The sequence below is a fragment of the Gymnodraco acuticeps genome, unplaced genomic scaffold, assembly GCF_902827175.1.
Source record: "Gymnodraco acuticeps unplaced genomic scaffold, fGymAcu1.1, whole genome shotgun sequence".
Classification (NCBI taxonomy): Eukaryota; Metazoa; Chordata; class Actinopteri; order Perciformes; family Bathydraconidae; genus Gymnodraco; species Gymnodraco acuticeps.
In genome coordinates, this window is record NW_022991885.1 from 189,171 (window position 1) to 214,721 (window position 25,551).

Genomic DNA, 25,551 nt, shown 5'->3' on the forward strand with positions numbered 1-25,551 from the left:
AAGGATGTGTTCCAGGTCTCCCACAACAATAACTATCTCTGACCGACAGTTGCCCGGTCATAAACTGGTAACAACAACAACATGCTAGGGCAGCCCCTCCTTATGCATCAGAGGGCAAAACATGTATACAGAATTATTCCCTGACAGTAGAGATGCTTGAATCTCAGTAAAAACTCTAATAAAGACACATTTTCAAAATAAAAATCATTTATTAATACAAACACACTTTGTTATACATTAACAGGACCAAATCTCACCCAATGAAAAAGCCACATTGAGCAGAAACGTGGACTGAACATCAGAACGTACGGGTATCTTCCAGTAACCTCAAAACCATTTAATAAAATAACTACATCACGTTAGGTAAATTACAAAATAAGCCGAAATTACAAGCAATGCTATTGAATAGTTACCAAAAAATACAACAACCTTTGTAGTTTTAAAAACTGCAAGATAGTTTCACATGAGGGGAAATAAAAAGCCACACAAATCTTCAGAAAGGAAACCGAGTCAAAGTACTTTGTCGTATCAACCTTCTTATTCACTGATGAGGAGTGGTAGTATGACTTTTGAAAAAATAAAATAAGAGAATAACCTAAAAACACAACACTGACCACAGAAACAGAAACTCCGACTCTTCCACGGTCCACGCACCTCAGCTTGTGCTCACATGTGCTACATTTAAACCCAAAAGCACGTTAGAAGCAGACACGGAGAAGGCAGAGTAAAGCAGTAGATCACTTTCTTTGGAGAACCTGATGCTTCTCAGAGGGGGGGCAGTTTATCTGTACTGGTAGTTCATGCTGCTGTCGCCCCGGCCGTAGCCCACTGGGTTGTTGTACTGGGAGTGGTTGGTGCCGAAGCCCTGGGTGTTGTTGGCGCCTCCCCCTCCTCCTCCTCCACTCTGTGAGTTGTAACTGGACGAGCTGTTGAAATCTGCAAGGAGTGTGAGAGATGATGTTAGAAAGATATCTCTCGTCACCGGCTTGAGCTTCAATCTCAGGATCCATGTATTTGTGGTCCTCTCCAGAATGGAAGTCATCACATACAGAGCATCAACTAGTTCCTGAACAGTGTCCTTCACATGCTGATATCCAAGAGAGGGAGTTACACAGTCACAAGATGGAGGAATAGAAAGCAGTATTCAATGTTTACTTCAGATTAGCTCCACGTCAGAAATGAGCATGCTTGTCATACGTCTCTCTCCATAGAGGCTGAATCATCATGTTAATCACATAGCTATCATATGCCTCAAACAGTCCTGATGCTCTTCTAGGTAATCATACATCCTGTCATGTTCACAGCTACAGTTGGGATACCTTTGTTATCACGTTACTCTCATATTGGAAGAGAACATTTTCCCAACAAGGTTTTTTTTGTTATTACTTTTGATTTTTGTTTGGGATCTTTTTTAAAAGAAAAATATTATAATAAATAAAATTCACAAATAAGTGACACATTTCACAGTAAAAGCATGGAAAATGTGCTTTTTGTCAAGGAAACATCCCCTTACTCACCTTCATAGATGTAGTCTTGACTGCCGGCCCCCCCCGTCACCTGGCTGGGATACGCTGTGCTGTACGAGTACCCCCCCGCTCCCCCCTGGCTCTGGTTGAAGCTCTTCTTCCCTTGCCCATAGCCCTGGCTGTACTGGTTATAGGCTCCCTGTCCTGGGGGGCTGCTGGCCTGCTGGTACCCCTCTGCAGACCCACTGTTGGCCCCCGGAGGACCTGGGAACGCCGCCTTCCCTGCCTTGTGCATGGGGGTCTTCTTTTTGGGGGCTTTGGCGGCAGGAGAGGCAGTGTAGGCTCCATCGTTCTGGTAGTATGAACCGTAGGAGCTCTGAGCGGGGGGGCTGCTGGCCTGAGGACCCCCGGAGGAGGGGCTGTTCGATGTATCTCCTCCATTAGTGCCACCGTTGTTGTTGTTGTTGTTGTAGTAATCTGGGAAATAACAACATGGCACAAAGGTCACCTATTATGCAAAATCTACTTCTTCATGTCTCTTCTACATCAACATGTGTCCCCTCTTCTTCATGTCTCTTCTACATCAACATGTGTCCCCTCTTCTTCATGTCTCCTCTACATCAACATGTGTCCCCTCTTCTTCATGTCTCTTCTACATCAACATGTGTCCCCTCTTCTTCATGTCTCTTCTACATCAACATGTGTCCCCTCTTCTTCATGTCTCTTCTACATCAACATGTGTCCCCTCTTCTTCATGTCTCTTCTACATCAACATGTGTCCCCTCTTCTTCATGTCTCTTCTACATCACCATGTGTCCCCTCTTCTTCATGTCTCTTCTCTACATCAACATGTGTCCCCTCTTCTTCATGTCTCTTCTACATCAACATGTGTCCCCTCTTCTTCATGTCTCTTCTACATCAACATGTGTCCCCTCTTCTTCATGTCTCTTCGACATCAACATGTGTCCCCTCTTCTTCATGTCTCTTCTACATCAACATGTGTCCCCTCTTCTTCATGTCTCTTCTACATCAACATGTGTCCCCTCTTCTTCATGTCTCTTCTACATCAACATGTGTCCCCTCTTCTTCATGTCTCTTCTACATCAGCATGTGTCCCCTCTTCTTCATGTCTCTTCTACATCAACATGTGTCCCCTCTTCTTCATGTCTCTTCTACATCAACATGTGTCCCCTCTTCTTCATGTCTCTTCTACATCAGCATGTGTCCCCTCTTCTTCATGTCTCTTCTACATCAACATGTGTCCCCTCTTCTCCATGTCTCTTCTACATCAACATGTGTCCCCTCTTCTTCATGTCTCTTCTCTACATCAACATGTGTCCCCTCTTCTTCATGTCTCTTCTACATCAACATGTGTCCCCTCTTCTTCATGTCTCTTCTACATCAACATGTGTCCCCTCTTCTTCATGTCTCCTCTACATCAACATGTGTCCCCTCTTCTTCATGTCTCTTCTACATCAACATGTGTCCCCTCTTCTTCATGTCTCCTCTACATCAACATGTGTCCCCTCTTCTTCATGTCTCTTCTACATCAACATGTGTCCCCTCTTCTTCATCAACATGTGTCCCCTCCTTATTTTCATCTAAAGTAACAGACAGAGAATCAGCACTTTGGAAACAGGGCTGAAACAGAGGGGATTATGGGTAATGCTGCAATGATCTGTTTGGTGTTTCAGCCAATCAGAGACAGGCTCTGGATATATCTGAGACCTATAGTATATTGATGAGAAACAGTAGAATAGGGGACCTTTAAAATGGGCATAATCAGGAAGGGCTCCCTCTAGAAAAGGCTAATGGGATTTTGATTATGAAATATTGCAGAAAATAATATCTGTGGCAAACAAACGTTTATTCTTACACGTTCTGTTCGGCAGGATAAATCAAGTTTCAAGGCTTTTCTCGTCATGTGTAGCTACAGTGTAGTTATGACAATTAAAATCTTCGGTCACAGGCTCCTCCAACAGTGCAACACAATAAAACAGATAATACTGCAAGTAAATACAATAGAAATAGAATAGAAATGCTGCAGAATAGTCTATATAATCTCCACATATTCAGCATAAATCCAGAAGTAAAAAGCTAACGTTAGGCTGTAAAGCAGGGGTGTCAAACTCAAGGCCCGGGGCCAAATCAGGCCCGCGACCTAATTTTATGTGGCCCGCAAGAGCTTGCAAAGAATATAATATACAATTGGTGTAATTGTTGAATATTTACTTTCAATTATTTGCCCTAGACTTCTGCTTTCAGACGTAGTTATTTAGGAAGATATTACCAGAACTGATAATAATAATCCAATGCAGGGCCAACAATGTAATATAATACATTATTCAATATATATTATATATTTACATATGTATATATAATTAAAATTACCACCGGCCCTTTGAGTGCAACCATAATGCTGATGTGGCCCGGGATGAAATTGAGTTTGACCCCCCTGCTGTAAAGGAACTACAGCAAGATCACAATAGTTCCCGTCACCACCGCTAAGCTAAAGGCGGCTAATTTTGGCGTGACAACGTTTACTAGTCACATTTAGCCTCTTGTTAGCAACTGCTATTTTTAAGACACCTAGAAGCTACAGACATTCACTAGTGGGGTATTTAATAATTGTTTTAATGTCTTCGAACAAATCGTGAAACTATCTTCAGCTTGTGTTAACCACAGATCTAATTTCAGGCTTCTTCTAACCAACAATTATTTAAGAAATTCCATTGATTTGGAGACGAGGTAATACGCTAGTTCATAGGAATCATTATTTCACCACTGTATACAATCTGGGCAACACACTTGTCATCAATTAAAAGAGACCTTGGAGTAACACACGTATGAATGGTGACATCACATTTATTAAAAAAAACAAAGACATGTAAAAAACAGCCAAAGCAAGAAGTCCTGTGTGTAAACTTAGAGCCAACAGTTCATTTCCCACTGCTGCTATAGAGCAACTACCAAACACTGCCTAATAAGACCACCATGCAGTCAGTGGAGCCGCGATATGACACAGAAACAGCAGATTCTATACAAACCATGTGGCCTTTCTTTTCAATAGTAAAAAACAGAAACAAAAAATAAAACCATCTCAAGTCTCGATTGGAAGTGAGAGAAAGGTAGTCGATTGAAATAAAAACAAGTCATGATTAGGGCGGCAGAATAGATTCGAAGTGTTATCGCATTTGGACTAGTGCCATATAGAAACGGCAGTAAGCGCAATATTTGGTGAATAGGTACAAATATATGAAGTATTGTTGTGTTGCAGGACTACAAACAGTATTCTACAGATCTAAACCAAATATCCTTGTTTGGCAAGTAATCATTACACCATGATTATGTGACTACTAGTTCAAAAGTGATCATTCCTTCACACACAATTAGTAAACAGTATAGAGACAGTGTTGCAGTCTTGACAATAATCCAAAAGGCAGTGTGATGTTGTCCAGTAGGCCTTCACGTAATCATGATCCAAATAATGAGAAAGCTTTGACCCCACGCCTACACAGACGCCCCGTGCCCAGGCCTACACATCAACAATAACTCTGCCGTTCAGTGGGGTCCGGTGACATCCACAGACTTATGTCTACATGCATGCAGTGGCAGGAAGTCTCCCCGAAGGACATGATTGGGCGGAGGAGTTGTCGTGTCGCTTTAATCCCAGGATGAGGACTTGGTGGTGAAGGGAGTTCATGATGCTGCTGGAACACGACTGAGAAATGTGTCCATGTGTTTTTTTTACGCTCTCTACAGGACTGTTTTTTTGGTTTTTCTAAGACTGGGGACGATTTATGTCGCAAACTCGGGGTAGCCATAGCAGTCTGAGACAAAGTCACCTAAAGAGTGAGACAGGGCAGAGAAGGGAAAAAAAAAAATTAGATTTTGTTTATTTGGATTGTTTTTTGTATCTGCTCAAAAGGAGGCAGTTGAATGACTCATTTGGTCAGATTTCTTTTAGGTTCTTTTTTTTTTTAGATTTCTCTGCTCCCGTCACGCTCAGGTAGGTCAGTCCGCAGACGGGAAAAAAAGGGCTTCTCTTAAGAGGTCGGCTTGTCAAAAAACAGATTCAATCCTGTGGCTTAAAGCAGAGAAATGTAAAATCATCCAACTCGGAACATCCCGACATATTTAAACATTATATATTCTTGTTTCCTGGAGTTTCTATAATAGGTCAAAATCCCTAGTTAACCCTTAGATGCACGAGTGACTGGACCCTACACTCTTCCATAAGTGGGTCAAAAAGCACCCGTAAAGAAAAAAAACGTTTTCCCATAGAAAATGCATGAGGGTCATTTTTAAGCTCGAGGTAGAAATACAAAAACTTTTTATAATAACAAATGTGAATGGCATGATATCCAAAACATGTTTTTTTGAGGAATAGCTGGAATATGAAATGATAAAAAAATAAAATGTAATTACAAAGATACTTCAAGAAAACCACCTCACCGGGTCAAAAAAGACCCACTTATGCATCTAAGGGTTAAGTCAATAAAACAGCCCTGACCCGTGACACAACATATTTCCAACTTGACTTTATTTGAGCATTTAACATTAATAACCACGTGATAGATGGTAAGTTAAAGTGCTTATCAAACCTTTTCATCTTATGCCATAACTTGTAGTGCTTATGTTTAGAACTCAGTGTAAACTAGTCACTGTAAATGATCAAATAGTAAACACTTCCTGGTGTTTCGCTGGTAGCTTGTAATAGTCCATCTATGGAACATTTCAGTTCCTTCAAGGCAGACTCAATAACTTCCTTGGTCTCAACAGAATGAAGTGTTGCAGGGTCAGTGCAGTCTCTTTTCTTAAGTCCTGATGAACTCGCCTTCTTCACAGCTTTCCTTAACCTCGTGGCCTTTTTCACTGAGGTTAAGAAAAGACATGATTCTTTTTGTTGACCTAGCAGCAACCCTAAACATCCAGTAAAACCAGGATTAAAAGGAATACTCACTGTATCCGGAGTTGGCATTGTTCCCGTAACCGTATGATCCGAAGCCACCTAGCGGGAGGAAAGACATTTAATACGCTGTAATCACTAAAGTATAAGACATTTCTGCTTGTTTTATACTTCTTAAATATATATGTTCAAATATATATCGCACAGTATTCATAAGACCAGTTTTCAAATAAATTCAGTCAAAGTTGAAAACACTTTCTAACAAATCTAAGTTGATAAGAAAAAAGCCCAATGACATAACAACCTTGAAATCCACCCTTCATATTTCCTCTTATGAAAAGCAATCTGAAGTAGGGCTGCTGAATTAATCGGCTGAAGACTTTTCTTTTTGTCGCTGCTTTTAATTGAACTATTCACATCTTAAACTGCACTGAAACTTTTATCCATGTATTTTTTCTTTTAATGTTTATTTTATTATCTTTTCTTTTTAATGACAGATTTTAAATGCCATTTTCTTAATGTCTTTCATTTTTTGTAAAGCACTTTGAATTGCCTTGTGTTGAAAAGTGCTATATAAATAAACTTGCCTTGCCTTGCAATTACGATTTTGGCTTGCAACGATTACGAAAACAACGTAATCGAAATAAAACAATTTTTATTTGTTATTATTATTTTTCAGTTGAATTATGCAGTTCAGGGTAATCAACTGTTCAAAACATACTTTTTCTTTTTTCAATAAATGGATGTTTTCAAAGTAAATGGATAATCGTTTTTAATAATCATGAAATCAATTATTGACCCAAATAATCGAGATTATGATTTGCCATAATCTGAAGTTTCTGTTTTAAGGAATGAGCTGCTAACAAAAAGTAATGAAACCCTCTGGAGAGCTGAGATGTAGGCAGTTTCAAGTGCCAAGAGTGATTTAGCTACATTGGATTGATTTGTTAAGATAAGCCTTTATCCCGAAGGAAATGGCATACCAGTGTGCCAGAGTTACAAAAATACAATAAACCCAGCAGCATAATAGTAAAACTGTACACTAACAGGGCTATTCAATTAGTTTGGAATGGGGCCGGTTGGTGAAGATGATCCAAAGCAAGGGGCCGGGAAAAAGATGGCTCGAGATATGAGCAATCATATTAAGAGCTTCAGATACAGTAAAATACTACAACAGCATAGTGGAGTGCATATATTGTGTTTCATTCAATCAAACAACATAGCCCCAAGGCCTTTCTAGATCTAAATGGCAAGTTAAGAACTCAGTAGGCCGGCATGTGAAGCTGATTCAACCATCAACATCATTTCATTTAGGTGAAATCAAATGAAAGGTCTAATTTCACACAGAGATGCAATCAATGACAGGAGTTGTCACGTCAGTAGCTAGTAGGTGGGTTCGAAACCCGAGCCCGCAGAAGTTTTCAGGCAATGTCTTCCCCTCTATCTCTCATAGACGGTCACATCATTAATGTAAATATTACCAACTTCCAACTGAACTTGTGAGGCAATGTAACTCTAGTGAGCGGCCCAGCCCCTCGTATATTTCTCTATATGTGGCCCTCGTGAAAAAGGTTTGGCCAGCCCTGAGCTACAGTGAAAAGCGGGTTTTTTTTAATTTTTTTTTACCTCCTTGGCCGTAGCCTCCTCCATTATTGAAGCCCCTTCCTCGTCCTCTGCCTCCTCTTCCTCGGCCTCGGCCCCTGGGCGGAGCAGCATCTCCGGCCCCCGAGGCTCCCATGATGCCAAAACCTGGAGTGTGCTGAAGAGGAAACACATTGTTCATTAAATAGGAAGAGGCCATATCCAGCACATAAGGACCCTTATTTAACCTAATGACCAGAGATGGCAAAAGTACACACATCCTTTACTTAAGTAGAAGTACAGAAGAGGTGGGAAGTAGTTGAGTACAAATACTTAATTATGTTCCAAACCACTTAATTAAGTACATGTTGCCGGTATCAGTACTTATTTTTCTGACGACTTTTTACTTTGACTTCTTACATTTTGAACACAAATACCTGTACTTTCTACATTTTCCAAACAGGCTGGTTACTCTGTAATCTGTACTTCTACTTGAGTAAAGGATGTGTACTTTTGCCATTTCTGAAGTACTCGTGTTTAAAAATACTCAAGTAAAAGTAAAGAAGTATGGGCTTTGAAATGTACTTCAGTAAAAAGTACCCATAACTTTGCGTCCTTGGGCACTTCACCCTAATATGCTGTATTCACTGTTCCATGACTGATATGTAATGTAAAGCGCTTTGACGGAAAGTGCTCTAGTAAATGTAATGAAACACAGATTAAAACTTAACGAACATGTTTTGAAAATGTAAGAAGTAGAAAGTACAGGTATTTGTGTATTTAAAGTAAAAGTTGTCAGAAAAACAAGTAGTGGAATATAGTACTGATACCAGAAACATGTACTTAAGTACAGTAACAAAGTATTTGTACTCCACTACTTCCCACCTCTGCTAATGACATCAGCTGAACACTTTAAACCAAAACTGTCTTTGAGATTTATGATTTTGTTTTGGTCAAATAGTGTTTGATACATTCATTGCAATGTATGCATCTCAACTAATTATCTTTTTATATATAGTTCAGAGTCGAACCCAGGTCTGCCAAAGCGTTAACTGAGCCCCGATATATAGGCCGTAAATAATAACTTACTGAATATATTGAACTATATACACTTTTCATCACACCCCTACTTAGATAACCAACCTTTACTACCAAATATATTATATCATACAAACCTTGTAATTTATTATTATTATGACCCATACTTTGAAATAATATAATACCACCTTGATGTGATTTCTGTTTTCAAGGGAGCTTATTGTTGGGGAAATATGTTCCATAGATAGATAGATACTGTTGTTGTTGGGGAAATATGTTCCTCGGCCCAAACCGTTGACCCAGTTTGTACCGAGGACAGGCCCGTGACCTTGTGCTGCTCTCAGTGTTGCGTCTCCCTGCTCCTGCCTGATAGACGTGTTATGTTGATTATTCTCTCAGAACCAGCTAAACACGGGTCTGGGGTAGAGATCTTCAGAAACAGAACACATGTCTTGTGAATTCTCCGGCCGAAGCTCCAAATAAACCGTCAGTGTTTGCCATCAAAGTTCTAGCACTCTCCTTGTGTCTCTCTGAGTCTCCATTGATTCAGAAGTTTCCATCACATATATATTGAACTATATACTTTTCATCACACCCCTACTTAGATAACCAACCTTTACTACCTAATATATGTTATCTGTTTATTGTGTTGCCCTGTTGGAGGAGCATGTGACCTAAGATTTTCATTGACATATCTACACCGTAGCTATGCACACATGACAATAAAAGCCTTAACTTGAAACATTATACAATACAAACCGTGTAATACATTATTATTACCCATACTTTGATTTAGAAATTCCACCTTGATGTGATTTCTGTTTTCCAGGGAGCTTACCATTGGTGGTCCTTTTTTCTTTTTGGCAGCCTCGGCCATAGCGCCCTCTGGGAAGAGCCGCTCCAGTGCAGCCAGAGCAGCGTAGGCCTTCGCCACCTTCTTATTGGACCCGGTGCCCTGGAACTTCTGCCCGTCGATGTCCACCTCCATGACGAAGCGTTTGTCGTGGCTTCCTCCCGTCTCCGAGATGAGTTCGTACTTCAGGCCGCGGCGCTTCTCGTTCAGCTCCATCACGGGGTTTTTCCCGTGTTTAGTGAGTATTGGTCCCTGTTGGCGAGCAGTCTGACAGTTTAGAAACCAGGTCAGTCATATGTTGTGCACACCCCCCCACCCCCCAGAAGAAGCCCCTCTTCATGCCCACAGTGGTGTACCTCTACAGCTTCACTGCCGTCTGCGTTGGCGGCTGCTGGGGAAGAGCTGGGAGCTTCGATGGGCGTTATCACCGGCTTCACTTCCTCCACAGTGACCGCTACGACCACCTCCTCCAATTTGATCTCAGTCTTTACTTCCACTCCTGTGGGCAGACCCATGTCCTGGAGGACCTGCGATACACGTTCATTTTGGTTAAAGGTCCCCTATTATACGGGTTTTCATCAAAACATGTCTCGGAAGTGTTTGGCTCCAAATACCAAACAGATCATTGCAGCATTACCCATAATCCCCTCTGTTTCCAAAGTGCTGATTCTCTGTCTGTTACTTTAGATGAAAATAAGGAGCCCCTCCCCACGCCCCTCAGAGAGATTTGGTTACAAAGAACTCAATGGTGCTCTAGGAAGAGATTCAGGTGATAAGGGGGGGGGGGGTTACTTTGGTTGCTGATTGGCTAATGGTTACACAACCCAAAAAAATCGTTATGACATCATAAAGTGGCCAAAATCTGATCAGCTCATTTTCATAGAAATGGATCAGGACAAAAAGAGAGAGAATCTTTGTTCCTGAAACTTTCAGAGTCTCTTTCCACAGAGGGGACACATGTTGATGTAGAAGAGACATGAAGAAGAGGGGACACATGTTGATGTAGAAGAGACATGAAGAAGAGGGGACACATGTTGATGTAGAAGAGACATGAAGAAGAGGGGACACATGTTGATGTAGAAGAGACATGAAGAAGAGGGGACACATGTTGATGTAGAAGAGACATGAAGAAGAGGGGACACATGTTGATGTAGAAGAGACATGGAGAAGAGGGGACACATGTTGATGTAGAAGAGACATGAAGAAGAGGGGACACATGTTGATGTAGAAGAGACATGGAGAAGAGGGGACACATGTTGATGTAGAAGAGACATGAAGAAGAGGGGACATATGTTGATGTAGAAGAGACATGAAGAAGAGGGGACACATGTTGATGTAGAAGAGACATGAAGAAGAGGATTTTGCATAATAAGTGTCCTTTAAAACAATTCGGCAACAATGCACAGATTATTAAGCATTACCCTAAAGCCCGTATTGCTCAGTTCAATAGGCTCACCTTTACAGCTACATGCAGCTTGGCGGTGCGTTTAGATGGCCCAGAAGCCTCGAAGTTCTTTCCGTCCACTTCTACAGCCATTGTGAAGACGGGAACATGGACCGGGCCGGTCTGAGAGATCAGTTTGTACTGCAGACCCGGCTTCAGCTGGTTGAGCCTCATCAGAGCGTTCATAGCCTGGGGAGGCTCGGCCTTCTCCTCTGGAGCTGAGGGAACAGCAGGATGTAAAGTTCATTTAATAATAGGCAGAAGCAAAGAGATACATGTTGGCAGGATAATCCGTTAACAACATTTTCCTCCCTTAAGAGAACTTTATAAGACCCATTTTGATAGAGGGATGGTTGCTCTGAACAAATACAGGAGCTAAAATGGCACTTACATTTCTTCTGCAGCTTTTTCTTCTTCTTATTTGGACTCTTGTCATCAATTCCCTCCTCTTCCTCAATGGGCCTTTTCATTGGTGGAGCGTACGCCGTACTGGGTGGGATTTGAACTGCGAGATACACACAGGCACAAAATGATACCATAATGAAGCACACCACACCTTACTGCGTTGCGTTTCTACTGTACATTAAACCTGTTAAGCCCCGAGCATGTTTCCAGGTCTCAGGCTTGAAAATGACATTCCCAGAACAAATGACCATATCTTCCCTTCTAAAAGGGTTACATTAATAATCTTTTTTCTTAAAGCAACGATAAACCTGTGAGTTGGATGTAGAAAAGTCAGAATCAATATAGATTTTTTTTTATTTTAAAGTAAATTCAGATTGAACACAGTAAAAAAATGTAAATGATAGTGTCCAAAAAAAAAACATGACTTATAGTGAAAACCAGCCTTGAATGATGGGATAGTCGACTAAAAGCTTTAGGAATCCAAACTACAACATATAATAAGTACCCTGTATCAAGATTGATGCAAAACAAGGGACATTTGACCTTTTTAGAGAGGTTTAGCAACAAAAAAACACTTCTGGGGTCATTTGGGTGGATTTGCCGTTTCTCTGGAACCCATTGGTCGATTTTGATGATTGACATCTCAATTGAGCCGTTAGAGCCAATAGAATCGAAGGGAAAGTTCCTAAAAACATACACGTTCCATCGAGAAGTGAGAGTGATGCGCACGCAGTCGAAAGCTAGGTTACGCTCTGAAAACTAGGTTTATTGCTGATGGATTATCAGTAATCATTTCAAAGTGACACAAACAGTGATGATACTTATACATCTAGAATCTGTGGAATCGATATCTTGTTTGTGCAGATCCGATAAGTAATAAAGTATTTATACCGTGAGTTCTGTGCGATAGCATTTTTCTGCTCAGGGCTCATTTAGACGCTTCTTGTGAGACTTGTGTTTTGTTTCGGTAAAGATGGTTGGTATCTTCAGTTAGCTGCGTTTCCTCCCGTTAGGTGGGTATGACACATTCATAGTTTAATAAATGTTAAGAAGCCCTCAGACACTGTTTCTTGCTGATGTTGCGTTTTTGCCCTGGGGGCTCAACAGGTTAAGAAGAAAAAAACAACAAACAATCTTTACCTGTGTAATCAATAGGAGTCTCACTACGGGGTTTCTTGGGCATCTTTGAGGGGAGGGGGTCCATACCAAGCACTTTGTGAAGCTGTCCGAAAGCTGACAGCCTTAAGGCATGCTGAACATACAAGAGATGGTGTCAATTACACTTTTATCATCATGTAAATGTGCACATAAACAGCTCTATCTCACTCACTTGTGCGCTCGCTGTGATGTCTTCGCTCTGCTGCCGGTCCAAGTGGCCGATAGCGTCTGTGGGTTCTTTCTCACATGGATCAGAGATTCCAGCGCCTTCTGAAACAAAGGGAAGCGACTGAATGACCGAGCACTTAGAAGAAAGAAAACTGCAATTTAAAAAGCACATTAAATATAAGCCATGCATACCTGACATGAGGATTCCTGAAGCCAGACACTCTAAAACTCTCCGCAGAGCTTCTCCTGCCCCCATGGGTCGGTTCCCGGTGCCAATAGCTTTCTCACAGATCAGCTCCAGTGGCTGCAAAGAAGACCAGAGAGAGGGGATGTGAGGACGACGTTTTTAAGAGACTAATGGCGCATTTCCACTGCAGCGCGTAGCACGGTTCAAGCGTGCCGTGCCAAACCCGGCCCGTTTTTGTTGCATTTCCACTAGGCGTAGTATCGGCTAGCGGGTACCTTTTCACAGTTTTTCTGGCTCTCCAACATCCAGGATCTTTCCGGGCTGAATATGCTAAACTAGTGAGAGAATCGCAGGCAACTACAACAAGATGAACACATTTGACCGTGATTTAAATTGTAATACAAGACACGTTTAAAAAATGATGCCGAAGTACTTGCTGATACCGGTTAGTAAAAACCATGAATTAATGCTTTGACAACTCTGCAGACAGACGGCAGGCGAAACACCTTTTAAAATGCGTGTTGTCTGAATGTAGATCGGCTAAGCTAACGTTGTATATGCTCCGACCGTCCACACTCACAACAACGGCCTATACAGATATAAATAAACCAGCGACTGTATTCTCCATGACACAGGCAGTCTGTGGTTTGTACTTGTTTAACTTTTGTCTAGTTTCTAAACAGATATGAGGAGCTGTGAGCTCTGAGGGCTAACAGCTAACGGCTGATGTTGGTTTTGTGGTTCTCATTGAAGATGACGTCAAGGCTCTGCCTAAACTGCGTTACTATAGTTACTACCCCAGCTACTAAACTGTAATGGAAACGCAGCATAAAGTGAGCCTGGCCTATTATACCGTATAGGCCATACCGTACTAAGCCCTGCAAGGCCCTGCAGTGGAAATGCGCTATAACACAGAGATATAGGGCGACTGCGTTAGATCGTATCTCTGCTACAAAACACCTGTAATGGAATCGTCTTTTTTGTAACCAGGCAGAAAAGGTATCCCTAAAATTAAATTCAAGAAGATTTAAGAATTATAGTAATAAGTCATTATAATTCAAGTTAAAAAGTGCCAGAATATTATATGTATATTCCAGCTAATATACATATGTTTGGTTTAGATTTGCCTGTCTGTTCTCTGTAGCAACCACAACGTAGAGGGTCGTTTTTTTGTTCTTATTTATTGGCAGCGCCTCAGAAGTCATTTGAATCACCAGCCAGTAGCTTGCCGTTAGTTTAGCAAGCACTTGTATGTTCTTTCCCACTATGACTATGTATGTCTTAAGTATGGTATTCCTGTCATGCTGTGTTTTTTCTTTATTATTTCTTGTTGGCTGTTCTGTTTGTCTTCCATGTCGAAAAAGGGAAGCATCATTTCCACCCCAAAGAAGTACTATTGCTTACCCTTGTATGCTTCTTCTCAATACAAATATTTGAAACAGTTTAGCAAGTTGGAGTTTTCTATGAGTGGAGCACGGATTGTTAAAAACGACAATATCCTTGATTTAATTTCGGGAAGCTCAAATTGTAAAACCCTACCTACTACATACAGGGTTCCTGCAGGTTTCACCAACTCAAATGTAAGACTTTTTAAGACCACTTTGAATAGAATTTAAGACCTATTTCATGGCAAGAAAGTATGAAGGAAAATTGCTATGAAAGAAGAAATACGTCCCATCATTACTGACAAAGTAAATGTATTCATGTTCAACATAAGAACGATGACTGAACATAACAGTACACAGAACTGTGCGTGTGTGTGTGTGAGTGTGAGTGACACAGGGCTCAACATTAACGACTGCCCGATGGCCCGGGGCCATCTAGTATTTAGCTCGGGCAATGAAGCCTCACCTGCTGGTTGCCCGATCGGGCAATCTATTATACCAGTATCATGCAGCTCGCGGATCCAGTAATGAGTGACCCGACAGTAAAACTAAACATATCTATAACTAGTTACGGTAGTTTGAGAGGTAATTAAAATAGCTACGTGTGATATTCTAACCTGAAGTGTGTGTTTTGTCCGCTCACCGCTGCTTGTGATCATGCAGAGCTGAGTGTCGACTAGTTAGCAGCAGCTGATCTCTCTCTCCCGCCAGATTAGACTTCACTCGCGTTTATGTCCATATCGATCAGATCCAGCTCGTTCTAGCTAATGATATGACTACCTGCTTATTAAAAGACTCCTAAACAATAAGTGTCGCTATGCAACCGGGTGAGGCCACAAAGTATAGCGCAGCATTTGTTTACATGCCCACCGGAACCCCGATTCATTACCAACAGATCAACGCACAATCAACCCATACAGGACATCTCTTTCTCCACATTAAGTGTTAGACATTAGAATTGACTATTCTTGTCTGTCACATACTCTTCTTGTCTGTCACATAAGTGGCGCAACTGAAGCGGTATTGCGCTAAAGGGAAATTATTTTGACCGGAGAGATTTAGATTTGCCGGCTAACGGGAACTCTGACGTCGCCATTTTGTGTGCTTCGCGGATGCGCTCGGCTCCTCTCGACTGCTGCTCGGTCAGCTTCCGGATGAGGAGCCATTCGTTCGACCAACTTACAGTAGATAACATTACAAACATTTTTAACAGGGGCCATAATAGTGTAAATAATGTTTGTTTTGGCAGTTATAACTGAATGTAATGTTTTCTACATCTGGGAAGGCATTTGCCTTCATCAGATGGAAAGTGTCTTGACCAACAACTTAAGTATTTCTTATAGCTATGCAGGGCATGCAAGCGAGCAAACACAAACAAGAACAAACAAACAAGTGAAATTAAGAATAAAATTGAAATTGGTGGTTCATCTTATAATTCAGTCTAGAGAATGCACCAGACAGCATCTAAGACCTGCAAAAATGTAAATGTTCTAGGGGGAGGCCCCCCCAAACCCTTCGTGCGTCATTTCGTCCGCGCGCATTTTTCAGGGCAATCTCTATTGGGCTCAGGGCCATCTGTAAATTAGCTTATGGCGCATTTCCACTGCAGCGGGTAGCCCCGTTTAAGCGTCCTTAACCGTCCTCAAGCGGCCAGGCCCGTTTTTGGTGGCCTTTCCATATAGCCTAGTACCGGCTAGCGGGTACTTTTTCCCTCTTTTTCCGGCCCCATAAGATCGTGGTTCCCTCAGACCAGGGCCAGGGCTGAACTAGTGACGTCAACACTCTCGACTGCTGATTGGCCAGAGAGAATCGTCACAAGATCGCGCGCGAGTTCATCCCTAGCGTCGCATATATATTTAGAAGCAAGCTTGCAGCATTTTTATAAACAGCATTTTGTAAACGGATGAGCTACAAAAATGGCTACGTCTAATAAGAAAAGCACACCGTGGTCGACCGAGGAGGTGACGACGTTCCTACATCTCATTGGGGATGATCAAATCCAGCGGGAGCTCGACGGAACAACTCGAAATGTGAACAAAAACAAAGCCGATCGCCCCGCCTACACTGCGTTGCTACCCCAGGTCCTAAACTGTAATGGAAAAGCGCCACGGCCTCGGACGGCCAGCGAGGACGCTTAAACGGGGCTACCCCGTTGCAGTGGAAATGCGCCATTAGATGGCCCACAGGGCCATCTCCCAAAATCCTTAATGTCATGCACTGTGACAAGAACTATATTCAGAGCTCTGCTGCCTTGGCTACAATCTTTCATCATTGCTGTTGTATGATTGGTGTTTTAGGGTTGACGTAGACCCAAACGTCGCCCGGAGTTCCCCTGATTTTGTTTGCGGGAGCCAACGCTGCATTAGCAAAACAAACGCTATTCATTTTTTTGCAAAAGGTGCATTGAGCTTCAAACACGTTCCCTCCACTGGTTTCAACCAAGCACTACATTTGATGTTTTCCAACCAAATACGGTTGAACTTACACTTCCCCATATTTATTTGTAAGTAGATTTGAAGATACCCGAGTTTCTGACTGCCGCTAGCTGAAGCTTGGTTGCTAGGTTACTAGCTGGGTGTTCTCCGATAAGGGGACGGGGGAAACAAAGTTAGTGATTAATGGTTCCATGTTGATTTATTTCAATACAGATTGTTGCGGGGAACTGAAAGGCTCTTACCGTACTGGTTACTTTGCAGCCCGGACATTTCCCCCAAAACACATTTAGACGCGATCGCAACACAGAAGTACCTTTCAAATCCCATAATTTTTAAGACCTTCTAAATCATGTTTAAGACCTTTCTTATTTTTTTTGATCATATTTAAGACCTTTTTAAGGCCTTCAATTCTGATCCTCAAATGTAAGACTTTTTAAGACCCCGCGGGAACCCTGTCTAACTCTGTGATGCACTCGCTCTTGTGTGTTAGGCTCCAAGGAGGATGCTTCTCTCTCACCCAGCCACGGAGCGGGGCCCATGTGGGAACTCGAGCGCAGAGGTCCCTGAGGGTCCGGATGACGATGACGCAGGAGCGCAGCCCGTTAGCTCTGGCCTGCAGACACAAGCAGGGAGGGGGAGGAGAAGCAAACTGAGTCAAAGAGGAAGATGTGGGAGGCCTGAAGCAACACAGATAATGAATCAAAGTAAATAAAAAGGAAGCCACACAGACTAAAGCAGCTTAGCTTTGTCATTATGTAAATATAGGATACAAAGAACCTACTTTTGATTATTTATGACTAAGTCAATAGCCAACATGATTGATGGGGTTATTATTAGATAAGACATTTCCCTTTGTGTTGCAAAACATGCTTTAATTCAGAGAAATGTGTAAATAACTTAATACCAGATTAAATGTGAGACAAGTCAGTGAAAAAGAAAAATACTCAAGGTGCAATATTCCTGTTGATTTGGTGGCACACAGAGGGACAGATAAAGCAGGAAAAGTCGAGACCACATACTCTACAAAAGCTGCAGAGATGGAGCGCTGATTGTTACCGTGAGAAAGCCGAAGATGACACGCCAAAATGAGTTATTATCTACAAAAAAAAATTAAAATAAACAATCTCTCCAAAACTACAGAATGGTGCAGCAGTGCCCTGCAGGTAGCTTGTAACAACAACTCACACCAACACGGACGTTAGAGAAATATTGCACCTGGATGCGTGGTGGATTAGTCCCAGATTTGTTTTTGAATGATTGAGTTGTGAGGGGAACTCTAAAAAAGCAGCCTCTTCAAACATAAAAAAAAAAAAACCTGTTACATGAGCAACTCTACAGCAGTGTAATGACAAAGGTTTCCTAAGAAACACACATCCAGATCGTCAAGTATTACTACAGGAAGTACACTTCAAAGGAGTAAATAAAAAGGAAAAACATGGACAACGCCCAAATAAAGAAAAAAGACAAAAAAAACAGCATAAAACAAAACTACTTCTGTTTTTTTTTGTTGATACAAATAAAGACAAGGTCCAAACCTGGAACCACTTAGCGTGGCGGAGAGACGCCAAGGCAGTTAGGCATTTCTGCCTGTCCAGAACATCCGGGGGATCGTTGACTGAATGCGATTCTATTGGCAGGTGGAATAAGAAGACAAGGTACAGTTTGACCAAGGGGAGTTCTGTCAGCCGGCCAGGGGGAACACAGGCAGCTTTCCCAAACCACAGGCAGGAGGGGGAAGGGGAGGGGGACCCCTCCAGTGCAGAACCAACGTCAATTTAATAGTTAGCCTTAAAACCCACAGGAACGACAGCGCTGTGAAGTGGGTTGTACTTAAAGTTAGCTTAAGTGCTAATTGGGTGTATAAAATAGGAGTTTGTCTCTCCGTGGTTACATTAAAAAAGGTCTGCTTTTGGTTTCCTGGCGTTAACAGGAGGTGGAGCCCCTCCCCTTTGCCCATATACTGGGTACACTGCACTTTGCCCCTTCCGAGACAGAGAGCGGCCAGTTGGTCAAAGGTCCAGCGTCCCTAAAAAAATTGACAAACTAGAAGGCTTGACAGAGAGAGAATCAGAATTGGAACCACAGGCAGAAGTTATCAGATGCACAAAAACGTGGGTATTAAAACAAGTCCACACTGCAGCAAAACTGATGGCTTGAAAAAATAAAAATAAATAAAGAAGACCCAATATGGGCATCACTGTTAGCACAGAGCTACAGATAAGGTCAAGGTTCAACACCTGCTAAATCCCCACAGCTACTGGAAAACTTTGTGGATTTTATAAACATCATTGGGGGAGATCCCCTTGATTTTAGGTTCAGGAGAGTCCAAGTGTCCCTTGACATTATCTGTAACCCGGCACCTTCCCTGCTAACGAACACCAGAGACAGTCAACGGCCCACTGTTGGGTCTAACGCAGGGGTGTCAAACTCAAGGCCCGGGGGCCAAATCCGGCCCGCGACTTCATTTTATGTGGGCCCACAAGAGCTTGCAAAGAATATAATATGTTTATTATACGGTTACATGCTACTTTACAGAAGCACGTTGCCCATAAACGACATGTCCCACAATGCATTTCAAATTTGACTTTCTCAGAATTTGAAATGTTTTCTTCAAAATATGCATTTTTTCTTAGAATTTGCCTTTTCCTCAGAATTAGATTTTCTTTCCTCAAAATGTCACTTCTTTTTTTTTAGTTATTCCAGAATTTGGCTTTTCTTTTTAAATCATTTTGTGACATTCTCACTGAAGAGACTTGCAATTATTTGCCCTAGACTTCTGCTTTCAGACGTAGTTAATTATGAAGTTATTACCCTATACCATAATAATCCAATGCAGAGGCAATCATGTAATATAATACATTATTTTGTATATATATATATATGTATTTTGATATACTCTTAAAGTTACAACCGGTCCTTTGAGTGCAACCATAATTCTGATGTGGCCCGTGATGAAATTGAGTTTGACACCCCTGGTCTAACGTCTGAGGACAGTTTTCACCACATTTTGCTTCTCATTTTTGCTGCAATGCAAACCGTTCATCATCAATGATAAGAACACATGCAAACAATGTGGTCTCTCTTTGCTTTTTTTTGGGTTAAATTCTCAGTAAGCCTTCATTTCAATGATGGGTGGTGAAGAGAAGAGCCTTTCAGTAAACTGCCTGACCTATATACTGTATATTGGGCCATCAAAAATGTACAGTTACATCACATGGAACTACGAGAGAGTCTAGAGAGCTATAAGCATAGCAGAGTTTCGTTATGTGACGGTGCATTCATGTCCCCTAGCTCCATTGAAGGCCCAATAAACAATATCTATCTGAACTGGTTGACCTCCTGCTGGAGGAGGGGGGAGGGCCTGTGAAACACTGAGGCCCTCGGGGTGGAGCTTACCTCCGGTGGTCCCCTTCTCGATCTCCTCACGGACCAGAGGGGAGGTCAGGTGGATGGTGAGGGTGAGGGGGGGCTCCTTTGTGTTCTTGACAACGATGCTCGCCTCATGGATGTGCTGAGTCATCATGTATTTGTCTTCTGTGATCACCTGTGAGAGTGCAAAGTGTTTAAGGAGCAACAAAACCTATGTTTGGGTTGAAAGGATTATTATTGTCTCATTAAAATTGGTTAGTGTATTACTTATAACCTGTTGAGGCTGTACCCGAATATCCGAATATTCGTTCGTTGGAGTACTATTCGGGTTTCAATTTCGTTATTCGGATATTCGTTTTTTTCAAATTGAATTGAATGAAATCTCCAATATGAACGTAAGAGCTTGTGCCTCTTCAGGGGGTGCTAACACTTAACCATAAACTGTATTGTTTACTTTCTCCGTCTTTATATGTAGATATGACTTTTCTCCGTTACGTTGTTTCCATAGCAACAACAACTTCTAACGCTAACTCTCCTTAAAAAATAAAAGCATGTCCATACAAAATAGGAAGCCAAGCCAAATTACACTTACGACATATACAACTGCAACAAAAGTAACAAACACAATGCAATATCCTTTTCAATTTCAAAGAACACAAATTGGGTTACATTAACAAATAACTATAAAACAACAATACTGTAATAACTAAATGAATGCCGTGAATTAACCGAAATACACGCGTTGAAGCGGTTCGCTGCTGATTACTACTCGCAACCCAATATCGGTCGGTCTCTAGGGAAATTGATATTGAATTATTCAGTGCATTGAATGAATACCTTGAGCTGTGCGAGGAGGTTTTCAGAGACTTTCTTCAGCAAAATGATGGTGGGCTTCTCCTTACAGAGCAGCACCAGCTCCAGGTCCAGGTCCCCCTTTAGAAGCAGGCCTTTAGCCACCAGGCCGACTCTCATCACACCACGCAGAGAGCGGGTCGCCTGATCTCTGTGCTCACTGGCACAAACACAGAGGAGGTCATTGTCGGAGGGGGGGAGAGAAAAAAAATCACCTAAGGCCAACAACTTCCCAAAAAACAAAACAAATTGAGGATTCATTTTGTAGAAACTGACCATAAGATAGATAACTAAATACTTTATTTATCCCAATTTGGGAAATGATTTGGTTACAGAAGAAGCATCAGTGTGTTCAGACATAGAATAAAATACTAAAATGGAATAGAGAATTAACAACTACAAATAAAAAATATTATATCAAATATAAACGGTATCTGACATCTCCTCACCTTTCTTTATCAGTTTCTACGATGTCAGAGTCAGACTTGGACGTTCCCTTCTCCTGCTTATCCAGCCAGTCAGAGACGGCCTTCAGGGCGCGCTCTGTGTGGGAGACCATGTTCTGAACGCTCTCCAGCTCCTCCTGCGTCGGGTAGATCACAGAGTGTTTGGCCATGACGTGTCGGTCGTCGTTCATGAAGACGCGCATCGACCGGTGGCGCATGGGAGGAGGCTACAGGGGGCGGGGGGGGGGGAGACACAGGAACGTTAATGAGGAAGAAACAGCAGAGAGGTAGCGCTGTGACAGGATTCTTTTTGACTGATAATGCAACTGGGATATGATTCCAGATATTTGAGGGACACATCATATTGGAAACACCATTTACATTAAAATATATATTTAAATGATCATGGTGCCACTTGTATGGCTGCTGAATTTTTGTTTGTTGTAGTATGGAGTTTTTAATGTCTTCTTTAAAAAAAAAAACACTATAAAAAGTCACAAGTATTTGTTGTCAAATGTACAAAAACATAAAATATATAGTCAAGGAAAAAATAAATAAATCTCAGTGTGATTTTTTTAGTCAAGTCTGTAGAATATGATCTATTGTAGGCTTGAATATCTATCTATATGTAGGCTTGAACTTCTCTGCAACACATTATTAAATTAAGAAATATATTCTTATAATATTGCACTTATCAATTCTGCAGTTTTGATAACAGTTTGATGAAAAACAAACGTCATTTATACAACAGAGACTGGTCTCACAAAAGGAGGATTACTGAGCTGCTGGACCTGAACCATAAAACACTGAGCAGCTTGAAAATATTCCAGGTTTTATTGAGAAATTGTTATTCAACTAGCTTCATTAATCCTGCTTAACTTTCATCTTTGTCAACCTTGAAAATGAATCTCTGTCTCACTCATTGTATTATTTATTTCAAACATGCATAACAAGGTCTCATGTGTAGTCCTAGCTTCTAGCACCAGTGATTACACAAGCCAGTGTCTACGCAGCCAGTCAGATTTAATTTAGAGAGGAGCGCTGATGTGGAAGCTGCAGCATGTGTTCCTAAAGCCCCGGGCAGAGCGAGCTGAGCGAGCTGACCGAGCGCTGGCACCAGTCCTGTGACTCCAAGTAGACGCGACACATTTATTCGTCACGTTAGGAGGAATATTTATTGTCCTGTGCTTTGGCTGCATGGCTATTGAGAGAGGCATAGAAACAACCATGAAAGTGAAATGATGCATAGATTTGCATTAAATACAGACTGAAATGAAGTGATTACCATTGTTGGTCTCGAGGCCGTGGTGACTCCTATATCCAGTGAATGACTGTTAAAAAAACCGTGTTCTTGGCAGCAGATGTTGCAGTCCGTCTGTACAGGAGGGGATACAAATTAATACATTTTAACATTAATAAAAAGGCAGAAATAAATGGGAAAATCTTCAACCAGCTGGAAATGAAACACATCCACTAAAGTCAGAATGGCAGGCACACATTCAAATACATTTCCGTTTATATAGAAAATGTATGTGGACAGGATGAAACACTGCACTCTGAAAAGACTCTTTCATCTATCAGTGTAAAGAAAGTTGTTAGCAGCTGTGGAAACAAAAGAGAATTGTTGGCCCAGCAGCAAATGCCTCAGGGGTTAAACACAACACAGCCCTGCTTGCCCAGGCAGAGATGCAGCTAGTTGTAATAAACACAGGCAACTTCATGTGTACTTGAGTGAAGAAATGATTGGTCAACAAACACTTGGATGAGTTATTAACTAATTAGTTTAGCTCCACAAAGAGTCATGCAAAAGTACCACTGAATATATTCACGAGATGTGCACCTATTTTACTGAGAAATAAGTCATTCAGCAGGAAGACAAATGTTAGCTTATAGACTAAGGTAATCGACCAAACTACTTAATTGTTCTACCAAGATCTGGAAGCAATGGAGCCAACATGATCATTTTTTTCATAACGGGCAATGCTACCCGCCATGATTGATCGTTGAGTTGAGGTCAACCAATGTTCCTTCATGGATGACTGGATATTTGTCTGCGTGACCTCTACTGTGTAGCAACAATACTAGGATGTGATCATGGAGAAGTAGGGTAAAAATCTGTAGGATCCACATCCTTTTTCAATCATGACACACCCACAGTGCTGACATGCTCCAGTACAAGCTTGTTTGGAGATGATTTACAGACTTATTGGGATTCAATATTTACTGGTTGGAGCAAAGACATGGGGGTCAAAGTAGGGCTGCTAAATATCAATATCAGGAAATTAGAAAATATATAGTAATATTGTTGCCTTTTTTTTTTTGTACGAGCTGCGTTTACAGTATCATGTATTTTCCTAAACATAACAGATTTGTAGAGTTTTTACTATCTACAATTAACAAATTAGTCAATATATCCACTTTAATGATGATTATTCACCCCATTTCAATTGTCTAAATATTGTGAAAGCATCAATTTGGAACCCGAACACAAACTGTTCGAGATATTACTTATTCTCTTTAATGTTACGTCGATTTAAAAAATATTTTATTTGTATATAAAACATTTCTTACAGTTATATTCTCCTTTTATAATTATTGATCTTCTCCTACAACCCATTTCCTTATGTTGTGTTCATGTTTGCACCACCAAATACCAAAGCAAATATTCTGGCAAACTCGAAATCTGATCTTCACCAATGCCAGCTTACAATATCAATGTCGATTTATCGGATCCAAAATATCATGTTGTTATTGTGATACCTCTAGTTTAAAATTACAACCAGCACAAACACTAGCCATTTATTTGTGTTTCGTTCAACAAGTCACTGACGTGTGGCACTGCAAGCCACGTTACACCTGTTAAACCTGCATTGACACTACATCTTTCTACCAGCATGAAGCGTGCGTTAGGAAGAAGAAACCCAGCAGTTATTGGAACCAGACGCAGCTTCATCATCAGGGGAATTTAAAAACAGACGCCATTTTATTTCAGAACGCAACCCCCAACTGAAAAAAACGGTTCCTCCATCGTTAGAAGCGACGTGACGACATGCTCACAGAACCACAAAAACATCACCTACCTACCAAGCTTTAAAACTAAATCGCAGTGCAAACACACAAGGGGGATTTTTTTCTGCGTTTAGATATTATTTTGTTGCCTATCAGACACCAAAATGGTCGAGGAGACCCCATAGTTAGCCGTTAGCTTGCTAGCTTAGCCGAACAAAGCCAAACGTATCACTTCATAAAGCGCATATAAACTAACACTGTATTAAACAGTAACATGCTTCGTTAGTTCTCTTGGAATTCAGCGACTAATAAACACCAATTCCATTCGTAATAAGGGCTACAAATTGTGTTTTATTCTCACTTACCGTGGTGTCGTTGCTGCTAAGAGACGGCTGCTCCAGTCTAGGCAGCAGGAGTATAAAATGGACACGCCCACGATATCAAAAGGGACAACGCTCATTGGTCAGATATCCCATCTGACTGCGATGTTAACCAATCAGGCTAAAGGAAGGTAGACAATTAAGGGTAATGGTCGTCCATCCAACACCGGGCTAATTCATTCAATGTTATTTTGGGCCTGACAAATGTAACCAAAGTAAAACATAAAAGTATAATCTTATTTCATACACCTGTCGAGCATTATTGTGGGAATTCTCCAGTTTATTTAGCCACCAAAATATTGGTACTCATTCTGAATGTCATGAACACTTGCTTGTGGTTCTCTGAAAAACACTGTTAGTTTTGTGTTCATTGTCTTGAAAGTGTTAATTTTTTTTTTTTATTTGATCCTAATCCGGAACGTAAAATCCGGAACACAAATCTGCACTAGACACTTGAAATAACACT

At 41.3% G+C, this 25,551-nt stretch overlaps 1 protein-coding gene across 4 annotated transcripts; it reads right to left on the reverse strand.

Moving 5' to 3' along the window:
• Positions 1–189: 189 nt before the first annotated feature.
• ilf3b (interleukin enhancer binding factor 3b) lies at positions 190–25,191 on the reverse strand. 4 transcript variants are annotated; one of them, XM_034199981.1, is made up of 18 exons: positions 25,071–25,191; positions 22,982–23,071; positions 21,700–21,923; positions 21,236–21,410; positions 20,426–20,573; positions 18,565–18,656; positions 17,547–17,642; positions 13,215–13,326; positions 13,027–13,124; positions 12,837–12,948; positions 11,683–11,796; positions 11,304–11,509; positions 10,204–10,374; positions 9,833–10,114; positions 8,002–8,134; positions 6,430–6,477; positions 1,518–1,943; positions 190–936 (listed from the first exon to the last, which is right to left on the reverse strand). In XM_034199981.1, the coding sequence occupies exons 2-18, from the start codon at positions 22,982–22,984 to the stop codon at positions 782–784; spliced, it is 2,595 nt and encodes an 864-aa protein (XP_034055872.1). In that variant the 5' UTR covers positions 22,985–23,071; positions 25,071–25,191; the 3' UTR covers positions 190–781. The 4 variants fall into 4 exon arrangements, with proteins under 4 accessions (XP_034055872.1, XP_034055873.1, XP_034055874.1 ...); XM_034199982.1 differs by having other exon boundaries at positions 13,027–13,121; positions 25,071–25,190; XM_034199983.1 differs by having other exon boundaries at positions 9,833–10,099; positions 25,071–25,188.
• Positions 25,192–25,551: the final 360 nt, after the last annotated feature.

What these genes read in the sequence shown, in the direction of transcription:
- ilf3b (XM_034199981.1), bottom strand. An exon ending in TTCAGGAATCCTCATGTCAG is followed by an intron (nt 13,125 to 13,214) that starts GTATGCATGGCT and finishes CCTTTGTTTCAG; the next exon opens with AAGGCGCTGGAATCTCTGAT. An exon ending in AGAAAAAAGGACCACCAATG is followed by an intron (nt 8,135 to 9,832) that starts GTAAGCTCCCTG and finishes TTTCCTCTTCAG; the next exon opens with CACACTCCAGGTTTTGGCAT.